The sequence below is a fragment of the Falco biarmicus genome, chromosome 7, assembly GCF_023638135.1.
Source record: "Falco biarmicus isolate bFalBia1 chromosome 7, bFalBia1.pri, whole genome shotgun sequence".
NCBI lineage: Eukaryota > Metazoa > Chordata > Aves > Falconiformes > Falconidae > Falco > Falco biarmicus.
In genome coordinates this window covers 23,304,106-23,319,359 of record NC_079294.1, presented here as the reverse complement: position 1 = coordinate 23,319,359, position 15,254 = coordinate 23,304,106, and the positions used below count along the sequence as shown (strand labels likewise).

The following is a 15,254-nucleotide window of genomic DNA, read 5'->3' as shown; positions in this document are numbered from 1 at the left end:
GATAATCTGCATTTTGCTCTTAGGTCTAAAGTGTCAGGTAACTTTGGCAGGAAAAACACGTCCTTATTCAGAAAGCTTTGGTGTCAAGAAATGCCTGATGTTAGGCAAAAAATGTATTAGAGATGGATGAACTTGTTGCTCTGGGTTTTGGGCACTGTTTGGCTTGGTCCTTTTTTTATTCGCTATATTAAGTGCATTTCACTGGGAAAGAGCATGTAGGAGCTGATAGTTGTGCAGCTGCTCCTACCTCAGCTGTGTGTGGCCAGCAGGTAATAGAGGTATGAATGAGAATTCATTTTTTTTAAATTAATTGGTCTGATTGTAATGCTAATTGAATTAATTTTATTGGAGGCTTGTAAATTTTAGAATGATTCCTATAACACATTTTTCTTAAACCTAGCTTTCCCTGCTGTTTGAAGTGTGTAATTCTAGGAACTTTATCAGTGTGTCAATTTGGTCTACTCCTGATGGTTGGGCTTGCAGGAAGACTTGCACTATAAAGCAGAAGGATGGCACCGAGGTGGGGGGTGGTTTTCCCTCCCACACCCTGGGAGTATTTGTTGTGGGCTGCATAGAGTACTTTGCCCTTATTTGACCCATGACTTTCTTTTTTCTGAATTGGTAAAGTAAATAAGCAGCATTCAATTCTGAGAGAAAACGGAAAGTAATCCCAAACCCTCTGAATGGTTTTTAAAAAACTGGCTGAACTGAAGACTTAAAATCGTTTTTTATCCTTTTCCATTGCAAACAAAAAGGATGCCACATAATTGAATGCAGATTAACCTTTGTGAAGGCTAGAAAGATAAAAATGGGCTTGTGCTGGTTTTCTGTTCTTGGTGTTGAAACTTTAAGTGATTGCTTTGTGTAAAATTTGTAGTACCTGTAGTATAAAATCTAACCATTTAAATTTGTGAACACAATTCGGGTATCAATACTGTTCTGCCCTGCAGGTTCTGTAGTTTGGATCACCTTGTAGCAGCAACTGCTATGCAAGAAACATTTATGCAAAATGTAAATGAACTGCTTATCTGAAGGCATGGGTACATGTGTGAACTCCTGCAAGGCAATTAAGCTCCAAATTTGCATCATCAGCAGCTCCCACCTGATCTCACTTCAGTTAACGTGAAAGCTTACCTCGCTCTCACTGAAGGGTAAATTGCTGGCTTGTGCTCACTGAAGGGTAAAAGTGAACACATTCGTAGAGCAGAGCAGCTAACAAGACATGAATTAACATGCTAGTTTGTTTCGCAGTAATTTGTTCTGCTGCCATAACCTGACGATGCACAAGGCAACGAAACCAAGAGTGCTTCAACATGCACTTTTTTCTGTGACATTGTTTCTGTCACTTTGCTGCCGCTGAGTTGTCAGTGAACTGATAAGGATTAAAATGCTGCTTTTTCAGGTGGTCAGACCAATAATGGTGCGAAAGCTCTCCTTAAATTGGCTTTGGAGCTGTGTTTTCAGAAGGTCCAAAATATATTGATTTGCATTAAAATAAATTACAACATAAATTTATAAACTCACTGTGTGAATAACTTGTCTTTTCAGTGCCTTTTGTAGATGATTGTGTGATGCTTTAGGAACTAGTCTAATATTTAGTCTAATGTTGTAATCTCTTGGATTGCTAAAGTGGTGGAGGTTTCCTTGTTGTGTGGTGTTTGGTTTTTTTTTTCCTATGGTCATGAACATTCAGATGTTGAGGTGTCTGCTGTTAGCAGATAAAGATATTAGCAAGGTAGATGATGTTAGCAAGGTAGAGATAACCTTGAAATGTCAATCTGTTACCTGTCTTCTCCAGATCTCTGTGCTTACACGTGTATCTACGTGCCTTTGTTACTGGTTTGTCTCTGATATAACACTATATTTTGTGATTTAATTAGATTTTGAGTTTCCTAAACTGGCTTTCACCAGGTTTATCTTCAAATACTGTTTCTTCATTGTCATTGCTCTGGGCCCAAGCTGGATTTGGGATTGTAAAAGTGAGATTGAAACAGTGTCTTTGGTGGTTTGGTTTGTTTCTTCTTGTTTGGGTTTTTTTTAATACTTTTAATTACAGGAAAAGAATCAATTGCTAGGTATAGAAAAATCAGGGACTGGTAACTTTTAGCCTACCTAATCTGAAGACAGTATAAAACTTCTCGCAGTATCAGTGATGTCAGTTTAGCAGAAAATACCCTGCAAGTTTGTTGCAGCCTGGGTTGGTGTCTCTTGCATCGGCAGGCTTGCATGGCTTGCACACTGCAAAGAATTTGAGTAGAAAGTGCTCACTTGTTTTTCTCTAGAGCTCCTGCACAGGGATTTTGAGCTCCAGACAAAATTAGTAGAAATTTCAACACTTAATTGTAACAATTAATGTGCTTCTTTCCTGAATCCTCAAATAAGCAGCCTGTGGGAATTGTTTTACTTAACACTTTCCCATTAGATGGCAATTCTAGTTATATTGGGTTGACATGCATGTTACCAGAAAATCAGACTTTTATAGGGCAAGCTATTTTGCAACCTACTCAAAACAGTCTGAAGTCTCAGAAAACCTGTGTGGCAGTTGGAGAAGGCTCACTGGTTGCCTGGCCAGAAATTAATTTTGCTATTTGTCAGCATTTCTATTAAATAGGATAAGCTATTTTTAAACCACTTGTTGCCAACATGACCTCAAAATTAGAACGTGTAGGATAATGGGTATGGTTTTCAGTGAAAAGGAAATACTTTTGGGCAAAATGCCATTTCACCTCCTCATAGGAAGTGTAGTTGAGGAATGCTTATTCTCATCCTCCCCTGTGGATTGAGACTCATGGTCAGAACAGATTTTCGATAAGGTATCAGTCTCATGGACAAAAGCAACACTTCCTGGGAGAAGTCCAAGGAAATGCTCACATAAACAAATGTTATGATAAGGCAATTAGACTGCGATTTCACAAGTGGTACAGTGGCTGCGTGCTGTTCTCAGTTCTTGTTTTGTTAAGCTTTTGAGATTCAGTGTTGAGGTTTTTTTGAGATTCAGGTTGTTTTTACACATTTGTAGGTTTGACATGTTGCTAAAGCATTTTTTAATCAGTCATACTCAATACTGACAGAAGAGCCTTACCTCTTTTATTTGTATAAGTTTGTATAAGTCTGTTGCCCTTTTTGGCAGAACAGAGTATCTATGTTTGTTTCTTAGGTGCTGGAGTGCAAGGTCAGGCAGCTGGGCCTTGAGCTATGCCCTGACCAGACTCCTGAGCTTTGCAGCGAAGCAGCTGGAGCAGAGGTTTTGCTCATTGTGCTGTGGCCCTGCCAGTCTTCAGCAGGGACAAGAGTGGGTGACTGTCCTCTTGAGCTGAAGTGCCATGTGGAGATTTGCTGCAGTACATGTCACACGTGTCACCTGCCTGCGGTGATTGAATGGCCCCCCTTGAAATTTTGGTTCCTTTAGTCTGCGTGATGCATGCACTCCTCTATCTGCAGTTTGAAAAGCAAAATACATAACTAGTACTGCTGTAATGCCTCGCTAAATCTTAATGGAGAATAGAAGCCTTGGGCTTCCTCTTAGAACTTCTGGAATTACCTTTGCACAGTCAAAGATTTTTAAATGGCTTTTAGCATGTAAAATAAAAAAAACATGTTTGTAGGGGAACCGCTTCAGCTTGCTTAGCAGTAAGAAATGTGCATGTTTTTTATTTTGCACACACGTTCTGATCTCTAAATCCTACCAAGTAAACTCAAGAGAATATTTTATGTTACTAGTTATGTCGAGTGTTTTGCAGCTATGAAGGAATGACACCAACGCTGCTTTGTAACTAGATAATTGCAATTGAGAATCCCCAGGCAATTTCCTATCCCTGCTCTCACAGTTTGTTAGAGCTTGTGGCTATTCTAGGTACATGCTCCCTTCCAGGGAATGTTGTCTAGCCTTTGCCATACATCCCAACGCCTCACTTAATTTGCAAGGGAGATTTGGATTGCTTGGAGTGCCACACCTTATTGCTTTCAAATGCTCATCAAGTAGCTTTGAGTGTTGGTGTTTGCTGCAGAAGCGGAGTTTGGTCTGGTGTTTGGTATTTTAGAAATGCTTCAGGAATTATCCCTTATGCTGAAAGAACATCTAGACTTTAGAGGAGTAGTTACAGAACTGTCTTGCCCCTTTGAAGAGGTAAGACTGTATAAGTGTTTAGAGATTTACCCAGGATCTGGAAGTCAATTCAGTGCATTTCTCATTTAAATTTATTTTTAATATTTTTATTCTGTTTTAAATATAATAAAATATAATAATAATATAATAAATAAAAACAATTCAATTACATTTTAAATATAAAAAAGTATAAATTTATATTTAATATATTTTAAATTAATAAATTATTAAATTAAATGAGAACTTTTACCAGTAGACTAAGCAAGGACTAGACTGTGCCCCTCAGTAAGAGCATGAACCTGTCACTCGTACTTAAACGGCAGCACAGGCACCTAATTTTAGGAGCAGTCCTAGGGCCATGAATCCTTGCTTTGCTGGGTGCCTTGGAAGCTTGTGCTACTGGTGTCCTGCTTGGTTGCTCTAGGTAGGTGTTTAAGTTCGGGAAGGCAGGATTCCATGTGCATTGCTCTTCAGAGCTTCTCTGTCAGCTATTTTAGGTAACTTTATGCTCAGAGTAATAGTTATTACTGGGTCTAATGCTTCAGTTGTTGTGGAAGGCTGTTAAACAAGTAATGTGGATTTGTGTTTTCCACTTTGAAGTGCCTATCTATCTTTCTCTGAATCTGTGTCCAAAATATTTTGCTTTCACAGTACCTCCATTCATATTTGCAGAAACTTAGATTTTTCACAGGGGCATTTGTGGTGATGATAGTCATTGACCCACAGTGGCTAAATGTGCGTTTAGTGCCAATTCACAGTATTCTTTTTTTATTTCTCCTTCTAGGACGTGAAAATCTGAGAAATGAACAAGTTACGGCAAAGCTTTAGGAGAAAGAAAGATGTCTATGTCCCAGAGGCCAGTAGGCCTCATCAGTGGCAGACTGATGAAGAGGGAGTTCGTACTGGCAAGTGTAGCTTTCCTGTTAAGGTAAGAGTTTCTGCCTTTTGGATATCCATGAGGTACCCTTGCCATGAATTATTATTTGGGTTTTTTTTGACAAGCATAAGCCAGCGGCATGCTTCATTACACACTGACCTATTTTACATTCAGCTCTCATTGCAAAGGATGTGCGTTTTTTTTTTAAGCCAGATGACTCATGTAACAGATGCCGTGGAAAATCAGTCTGAGATACTGTACATTATCTAGTTGAAATAAATAATGTAGCTAGACAGAGGATTAATATAATATTTCTCTTAATTTTTCTGGAAGAGCAGAAATGGTAGGCCTCTTGGCTTGCATGGAAGGGTAGTTGGTTCTCTGTTAAAAATGTAGTTATGGTTACAGTTTGACTTGTAAGGTAAGTGGTGGGTTGTCCTTGGAAAGGACTCTTTCTTCCCTTCTGATAATTAAAAACATTGCCAAGTAACACCTGGGTTTTCAGTGCTTCAAGTTATAAGCACTTAACTTCTGAGAGTGTCTTCTGTGCTACGATTTTGTGTGTGTGTATGTATTACAGACTATTAATGCATGTGAAACTGAAATTACCCCTTTGAAGTCTTGAGAACTCATTCCAGATTATTGGAGTATTATAAGTAGGTATTTTCTTTTGTGTCACCACTTGTCCTTCCCCTTATTTAAGAAACAATGTTATTTTAATATTTTAGAATAACGTTTAATGTTAATACTTAAGAAATACAATAATAAAAAACCCTCGAGATTTAACATGTCTTGTTGCATATGCTCCCCTTGTAATCAAAAGCTTTCTTCCTCAGGGCACACTAATACTAACTCTATAATAGATTGTAAACAGATGACACTTAGAGAAAGCTAACGGATCAAATTTCCGCACAAGGAAAACAGTCTATGGTTCTGACACCTGAGGACCTTTTAATAGTTTTTATCTGTACTATGCTTAAAGTAATTCTGTCTGATAGTTAAACAGTTGATGTTGCTAGGTGGAAACTGGCTGTTACATATTTTTCTAAAGCTGTGGGCATGTGCAGATATACAATAAACTCTTACACTAGGTTCATGCCCTACTTCACGATAGTTGCTTATGTGTGCTTTTACGTATTACTCAAGTGTATGTAACGTTTCTAGTTTGTTACGGTTGCTTGCTTATTTGTCCTTGTCTTTTGTTAGTTTTCTGCTAGAAGGAAGGAACTATAATCCAGTACTAAACAGAGACGGTGTTTTGCCAGAACTTTGAAAGTGAGTAACTGTTCTTGTGGAAGCTCAGACTTAGATTAAGATTTAACAGTGTCTAGGAGAGAGTAGAGCTGTTACCTTAAGGATCATAATTTTTTAATAATTTTAGCTGTTACACAGGTTAAAAAGCGAAATACTCAATTTCTGGACATTCAGTTTTACTCCAATTTTTTCAGTCCTTTACTGAGCACAAAGGGCGTGAACCACTTATTGCTGTTCAAAGACTGACTTTTTAAAACTCTCAGTCAGGACTTGCACTTATAATGACAAATGCTTCTTGTATTTAAATGAAGCATTCGTCTGTTCTGGACAGATGTACCCGAAATCAAAAAGGGTTCTGGACTATTTTGTGCTGAAAAGGTGTAGAAATGGATGAGTCTTTACATCCAGCTATTGTTATGGGGCTGATTTACCTTATTTGCCCACTTTATATTGGAAGTAACTTAATTTGTTCTTTGGAAAAAATACCCTGAAGTAAATGCATCTTTACATACATTTCTTGGTTTGGTCAGAATGGTAGACTATTAATATTTAAAGAATTTGCAATAAGGTGAAAACTTTAAATCAGAACAATTTGACATTGCGATGGTTTAGCTAATTTGATTAGAATTTATCTTCCAAAATGCTGTACCTTGGGATGGGCAGTAGTGGAAATTTTTATTAGGCTTGAGATGTAGAGTGGGTGTTAACTGGTGTTTAATAGATACAGACAGGAAGTATACCATTGTGAGTGAATGAGATAAACCAGATGTAGAGTCATCGGTTTAGTGGGTGGTACTATATTTTGCTCGCAAAAAGAATAGAACTTTGTGCTATTGAAGGAGAGTATCCTGTCACGCTGTTCTTGGGTATTATTTGGCAATTCATACATTCCAGGAAAAGTATGCTGTCTCCTATGTCCTTAAATATCTAATGGGGTGACTTTTCTTCCTGATGCTTCTCAGTGGAGCAGAATAAACTGAGATATTTTTGGAAAAATGGTTAATGAATAGGAATGCATTTAAATCTGAAACATGGTGAAAATGTCTTCATTTTCTTACAGTTCCTAAATGGGAATTCCAGAGTGGTCCATTGCTTCTAGTATTGCTGCTCAGCCACTGTTTCTGGAGGGTTAGTCTGTCTTTATTCTTTATGGCCTGCTTTGCCCACTCGCTAAAAATCATCAGACATAGTTCTTTGGAGCTCAAAGCATAGCTGAGTAGTGAGATTGGAGTCTGGCTTTTGCAGGGATTATGAAAATTTTGCCTGTATAGCTGGTGAAGACCTGAGAATTGTTAACAAATGTCTCTGCAGCTGTCTTTAAGGTTTTCTGTATGAAAGTAAAATACATGAAACTAATGTAGTAGCAGCCATGTGGAGGGCTTTGTTTCTTCCAGTGCTTGCTGGGTTTTTTTAGGTAAGACTAATATTCTGTTTTTTTGAGAGAGGAGACTAGTGTAAATGCAGAGTAGGGATGTTTGCTTCTGGTTTGTCTTGTAGAAGAGAAAGATCATGAAAGTTTGATGGGTGAAAGATACGTCGCTATCTAAAAGTACTGTTACGTTGGTTTGTGGCTTAACTTCATGCCTTTAGGCATTCATGTTTTGCCCAGAGTTGAGGTGTTTGTAGAGTGCTAGCATAGATTTATCCTTTTTTAGATACTACAGAACATGTGGAAGCACTTTGAAAATTGTGTTGCAAATAGGATTTCATCGTGCCTTCAGGCTTCATTCTGTTAGTGTTGGACAGGGACTCCACTAGCTGGTCATTCACTGTGCTTTGAGGATGCTGCGCTGTAAACAGATTTAATATTATTGAGAGAATATCTGTGTGGCACAGTTCTTGAAGCTCTTCTTGTGCTACATTCACAGCTGATCCATATTGTTAATTAAAGTCTAAGTGTGCTGCTGGATTTTGAGCAAATCCGATACATCGATGGATTGTCTTGATTTTGGTAGAGAAGATGCTCTGTGGAAGATATTGGCAAGATTCCTATTACATTGTTGCTTTAAAATTCAGGGGAGTGGATTTGATGCACAGTTGGTTCTCTCCAGTGCTGGCTGACAAATTTGGAGGTGGTGATAATCCTGGGCATATACTGTTACTTTTAGGCAATAACACTTCCTTTTGTTTGGTTTTTTTTTGTTTAACAGTGTTGTGTTTTTCCACTATTTGTAGTGTCTGTGTTGTATGTAAGCAGCTACTGATCCTATTTTCTGTCATTCATTTTAGTGTGTGTAGGATGTATTTACAGATATCTTCACCGTGCTGGATATCTAACCATGCTTGAGGTGGTAATATGACACATTCTGAATAGGGCCTTGGAATGGCTACTGACTTTATTGCAGTGCTCTTCTGCATACACTGTTCTGAATCCACTAAAGTAATATTGAAAGAAGAGCCAGGGTGCTGGAGTGTACAACTGAATGGTTTTTTTGAACTCCACTGCATCAGCAGAGAGACAGGTGCCTGCCTGTCAGCAAAAGTATGAAAAGGATGTTAAACTTGTGTTTGGACAAGTGTGACTTGCAGACTTCTGCTATTCCATTGTGAATGTAGTGGTATTGTTCTCTTGACTTTTGTGGTGTGAAGGCATGGTACATTGCAGCTTTTATAGATGTTCTCAGAGTTGCCCTGTTATTAAAAGTGGCACTTTTATAGCTGCTGGAAAATCTGTGCAGAAGTATATTTTCAGGCGTGAGTTCTCTTCCACTGTCCTAACAAACTAAAAAGTAACTACCATGTTTCAGTAGTAATTCTTCCCTCTGAGAGAAAAACTGTGCCAGATGTATGTAATGTATAAGGAACTTAGAGACATTGTATTTAAACTATTCAGAAGTAGATTATTCTAACAGACGTTATGGCCGTGCTTATCAGTGCTATAATTTATTTTTGCATAAACTTTATACTTCATAATTGCAAAAAACGAAGTTCATTGACATAAACATTTTCAAACTTGCTTTCTTGCTCCAGATGCTACCTTACAGAGAACGTACAGCAGTTGTATGTTTTAATGAGTAAAATATTTGACACTAGGGCTTCTTTTGTCTGAATGCCTTTTCAAATGTCCCTCTGGGTAAGTAGTTTTTATTCATACAAATGCACTTCAGAGTAACTGGCCTGTGAAATTTATATCAGAAGATTTAGGTCATTTCCCTCTACTTAAAGAAACCAAACATTTGCAAATTCTTGGTGGTTCTAACCAACTGGATATGTTAAACAGAATATTAATAACTGATGCTTACCGATCATTCTAGAAGACGCAGAAGTTGCATCTGTCTTGGATTTTGTGACTTTCATGATTTTGGTGGTCAGTCTCTTTTGACCTTAATGCATCTAAGGCTACTGTTGCCTGTAGCCTGCAAGTTTACTTGCATTTTTTTATTCTGTTTATTCCAGCTGGAAGACTAAAGATATCAGTGAAAAAAGTCCATGTGGAAGAGTAACTAACCACATTTGTGTTTTTGAAGTCCAGGATTTGCAGCTGGATGTCTGGTATCATGTGAATTAGCCTGTCCACTGAATCTTGATTTCTGTGTTAGTGTTGACAAATAAAAGTTGCATGGATACAGTTGTACATTCACACATAAAAGGATTGACTTTCCAGAGTAAATAGTTGTCAGCTGTTTCCTATCTAGCCCTTGCTTTGGTGGGAGATGTTTGGAGGACACTGTATTGCTCTGTATTCAAGCAGATAGAGAAGGAAAGGCAACAACTTACACTGAGCCCTGTTGAGTATCCTTACTGGGTGTGAGTGTCAGTTCTCATCCCTGGGGGTCCCTGTGACTTGACAGCATCTTATGTCATTAGGCTGAGCACAGTCAGTAGGAAACAGGCCATTTCTGTCACTTTGCTGTGTCCTCTCATACCGCTCGTAGCTGCACAGTTGTCGTCTTTAGTTTTGGAATTTAAATATTGAACTTTGTTGCTTAATGTCGAATTTATAATTCTTACATTAAAAGTAACTTCTTATTTTTAATCAGTTCATAAATACAGCTTGCATGCCATTCTGTTCCTCCGGATCAGAAAGACTGGTACTCAACACAGGTAACTGTGGCTTTTATTTTGCTACTTTGAAATAATAGTAGCTGTGAAAGAGTTTACTAGCATGTTGATGCTGAAGTGCCTTTGTTAGGCATGTGATATTTTTGACTGTGAAAGCTTGGGGTGCTGGAATAGTCTTTGGAAACTATGTTAAGTATTTTTAAGGTAATGTGACAAATCTGCTGATTTCTGAAATGTTGCACAGTTTTAGGCATTAAACAGTAGAAATCCCTACCTTTTAAGGCATGAACTGATGTCAGCAATGAACAATAACCATTTCTGTTGACTGCTAACCCAGCAGCAAACAAAGGTACATTTTAAAAATCCTGCAGTATTTAAGATCACAGGATAAAAGCTTGAAAACAGCTAATTATAAAAGAATGGTGGCTATAACAGGTGTGACACTTGCCTCCAATATATTCTATGCGTTTTTGTCATGATTAAAAAGAATGTAATGCAATCCTTAGTGTTTAAACTTTTCACACTTGTGCCCAACCCTTGGTTTTGTTCAAATAGCCTTGCAAACAAGTGTTAAATGAAGCTTCTTTACTCAGTTCTAAAACCATCCTGTCTTTGGCCAGGGTCAAATTCTTAAATTACTTAGTAAACTTCAAATTGTTTTAAAAATACAGCTATTAAGGTTTAGAGCCATAAAAGTGGTTTGGATGTCCTTGCAGGAATATTTATTTTAAATGTAATTTAGGTGTTGGAAATCAAAAAGTTTTCATTGGGTTATACTTTTTAATTCTGGGTGGTTTGTTTTTTTAAAATCAGGCGATTTCCAGTGTCATAAGTGGAAACTAAATTTTTTACAAGACTTGAAGAAAAGGTACAATGTGCACCTGTGCAGTGTGTTTTTAAAACTTTGTGCTATCAACACCTGATTTTCCTTTTTTTTTTTTCCCCCTTTTTTTAATGTAAGAAAAATATAATTGTATTTACTAGTGCTGAATTCCTGGAAAAGTAGGAATTGCACATCAGAGCAAATGATTGAAAACTGAGTCTGTCAGTGCGTACGTGAAGCTGTATAGGGGCTAGGAGAAATGGTGGCTGTAAGCCTCATCAAGGGAAATTTAGGATATGCATTAACAACAACCTCCCTTTCTAGTAGCCAGGCATGTAAGCCATAGAGTAGAAGGTCTACCCTATTGATCTCAAGTTACAGAAATGTCATAATACTTCAAGGCTGATTTCTCTGTGTAGATGTGGAAGTAGATCCTGCCTTGAGGCGAGTGCTGTCCTACATAACCTCCCGAGTTCCTTCTCTGTCTTGTTTTAGGGATTTGTGGGAATATGAAGAATGTAGCATTTGTGTATCCTCTGTTGAGCTTTGCTACTTAATCTTCAGTAGTCCTAACTGGAAACGTTTGTTATTCCTTCACAGTGTTGTTTCTGTTCACACTGATAAATATGGTATGAGAACCAGTAAGTGAAATGCACGGTGTGGCTTTTAGGTGGGTGTGATGTGAGGAGACACGGAACTACTGGTATAGCTTACTACTTTGTCTTTAGATTCTTTTGACCCACAACTGTTCAGAGACATTTAGCAGTCATTGTCTGTTACAGCTCCTGTGTTGAGGGGTTTAACAGGCTGATGAGACATAGTAATTTCTGGTAACTTACGGAAGTGGAAGAAGTTAGATTCTAAGGACATGTGTGGCATTGTAACCAATGTGTAGCTTTGACTAAGCAGAATTAAGCTTAGTTTGTGGATGCTTGATGGTGGAGTTTCTCTTGTCTGGGCTTCTACAGCTCTGTCTAAGCAAACATCTGTTTCAACCAGATAAATTAAAAAGCAGGAGCATGGGTGTGAGAAGAGAGAAATAAAGCATTGAGCACTGGAATGTAAATCTTACAGAAGGCAGTGGCAAAGTAGCTCAGCTTTAAGATGTATCCAGGCTTTCTGGATTTAAACTTGTGTCTAGTTGCAAGACAGCATTTCACTGTGAAACGGTGAAGCTCAGGCTTTAATTCTTAAGCAATGCCAATTCCAGAAGCGTATCTACACATCCAGATGCCAAGTAGTCAGTCCTACTGTTACAAATAATACCCCCGTTGTAGAGAGAACAGTATTTATGCAGAGGAAAAAAGAGGAATGTCAGTGCTTCTAGGAAAAATAGCAAGGAAATGGTGGTGTGCTTCTCTCCGTGGCAGCTAGTTCCCTAGCATGGGACACCTTGGCCAAGGTTTACATTAAACTCATTTCCTGTGTCCGTCTGGTTTCAAATGTAATCTGAAGAACCTAATCTGTTATTGCAAATAAAACAGTGCATGTGAACATCTGCTGATACAGAGGGAACTTCAATGATTTGTGTAGCTGTGTCTGTCTGGAAGAGAGACTGTAACAGCATATCACCAAGCTCGAACAAACAAAACTGGCTTGAGTGAGTTGTTCAGGTCAAAGGAGTTCTGGTCAAAGATCTTTCTTTGAGCCAGCTATTATTGCTGAACGTTGAAATTTTGAAAACTGCCTCAGCCAAGTATTTGCAAAAGAAATTAAAACAAAGCAAGCAGATCAGGGCAGCGTTTCTTGTACTAGGACGTGGGTGATAGATCTGTGTTTCTGACCTGATATATCAGCCCATGATGTTTTCTTAGGAGCAATTTCAATAGTGTATATTTGGGTGAAGGCAGGACAGCTTCACCAAGACCACTTGATATGGTTACTTAAGTTGTTGATTTTTAGATGGAAAGTTGGAAAAAGTTTAAGATGTTGAAGAAGAATAAAGTTTCTCAAGCATTTTTCAAGTTCTAAGAGCATTTTGCTCTGTGCCAATTTAACTTGTCCTGTGTTGATCACTTTCTATTTGATTGGAGATTGATACCAAACACCACCATCTGTGAAAGAGTACGTAAAGTCCTGAGGTGAAAAGGAAAAAAAATGTTTTTTTGATTACTTGCTCTACCATCATCTTATCCTTTTTTTCTGAAAATATTAATATAAGCAATACCTCTATTTGAAAATGTTTTGTTAAGGTGGTCTCCAACAGCCCCTATATTGGATTAGAGCTTTTATGTTACTTTGTATGTGGACTCTGCCCACAAGGATTTTGTATTTCTGTAAAAGCTTTGGTGGTTAATTTCTGATATAATGATTAAATCTCTTACTGAACATCTTACAGCTGAGAATTGCTGATGCCACGACTATCATTCATCGGTTGCTATGGAAATTAAGTAGGAACGCATTCAATATTAATACTGCATTCCTACTATGTGCACTTTCATGGTGGAAAAGTACTCGCTTTCTTCAGGAATACTAGCTGCAGTGATTTTTGTGACAAGAGTGCTCCTTGCAAATTTGTCTGGGGTACCCCTTCCTTACTGTTCTGCAAAGTCATCAGCCACCATAGTTTGTGCAGTTCACATTGATTTTTGTGCACCCAGTAATTATGTGTCCCAGTCCTTGAGTGTGTTTGTGGTAACATGCGATGATGGATTTGCATGAGATTCTACTTACATAGGACAAGTCGCAGCCCAGGCACTTCACAGTATGTTTCTTCTACTTTAGTTTGAAAGGGAACTTCCTTTCAGAGATCCTGAAAGGTTGTGTATAGAAGTGTGGGATTTGTGTATCTGCTTTTTAAAGTGGTTTCCATGTAGTCTCTTTTCTGTGGTGGGACAACAGAGCTTGGTGATGATTTATTTTTGTGAAGTCTTAGATTCTGGTGTTTAACTTGCATTTCAGGCTGTAAGGAGCAGGCCATGTCTTAATCTAACTAGCAGGCATATTTTCCTTCTCTTTTAAATTTTGAAATGTCATTCATAAAATGCTATTGCAGTATTAAGTTGAGCTGTTTCAAATTTAAGGTTAAGTTGTGATATAATTACAATTTAACACTTCTGATTAAAATGCAAGGGTACTAGAAATTATCTCAGTCTGTAGCAGAGCTGTTTGCCAAGTTTCTTGAAGGAATGTCTTTAATTACTACCCATTAAAAGTCAGATAAATTATTGTAGCACTGGTTAGACACAGGAGCTGTGTATGTCTACTCTCAGCCTTGTGAGAGGAAAAGAGTTTTTAGAAATAAGGCTGAAGTCTTGGAAGGGGACCTGGTGCCTAAGGGACACTTGGCTAAAAGAAGAGGAGGACCGCAGTGTTCTGGTCATACAGTTGAAAGTTATTTTTATAAGAAAGAAACTTAAAAATGTATTGGTATCTATAAGGAATTAACACACCACCACACCACCCCAGGAAAAAACCCAAACAAACCAGGAAGAATTTTGAAACTGCCTGTGAAATGTACAAAGCCACTGATACTGATAGCGATGAGCTTCTGGCATCTGCAAAAATGGTGCAATGGGACGAACAAGTGTTTTCTGATGAAGGGCTTAAAATGTAAAGTGTAAGTGCAAACAAAGCACCTTTTGTCCTTATATCATAAAGAAGTATTGTGTCACAGTGTAATTTCTTTTATAATTCAGAATTGATTGATGCTCAATGAGGTCTGTGGATTGTACCCTTTTGGTGTGGGTAGATGCACTTGATATGTGTAATAATGTCCCCATTCACTGGAGTGGAAGCGGTATTGAAATCTGCAGCTAAACTTGCTGTCTCTGGCAGCAGTGGCATGACTGATTGCTGAAAGTTGGAGCATGGGACTTGAATAGAGGTTTGGCAACACAGGGGAAAATGGTTGTCTGTTTTGGAGTGTGACATGAGGCAATATTTACCCTGCTCTGCTTCTCCCTTTTCCAAGCAAAAGGCAGGTTGCCAAGTGCAGGGACTGAATGGTTTGGATCTTCAGTTGGAAACATTTTGCCTACGCTGGGGTAAATGAGATGTGCAGATAGCTCAGGAAAGCCGAAAGTTGTCCTCTTACTTGTATGATACTTAGTGGTCATGCAAACTAGATGCCTTATTCCATACATACATCTTTTTTTTTTTTTTCTGTCCTCTATAAACCTCAGCATTGTTCATGTCTATACTGGCCTGCCTGCCACCCCCCTACCCTCCACCCCCTTTTTTTAAAGAGAAGT

The 15,254-nt window shown here is 38.2% G+C and overlaps 1 protein-coding gene across 11 annotated transcripts in view; it reads left to right on the top strand.

The window, feature by feature from the left end:
- Window positions 1-15,254, top strand: part of NUMB (NUMB endocytic adaptor protein) — a 96,162-nt gene that overhangs the window by 55,856 nt on the left and 25,052 nt on the right. For 10 of the 11 annotated variants that reach the window (XM_056344921.1, XM_056344922.1, XM_056344929.1 and 7 more), the window contains exon 2: window positions 4,890-5,033. In XM_056344921.1, the coding sequence (XP_056200896.1) occupies window positions 4,908-5,033 (126 nt within the window). In that variant the 5' untranslated portion in view covers window positions 4,890-4,907. Of the gene's footprint in view, window positions 1-4,889; window positions 5,034-10,142; window positions 10,281-15,254 lie in introns of those variants that run through there. The other variant, XM_056344930.1, reaches the window with a different exon arrangement.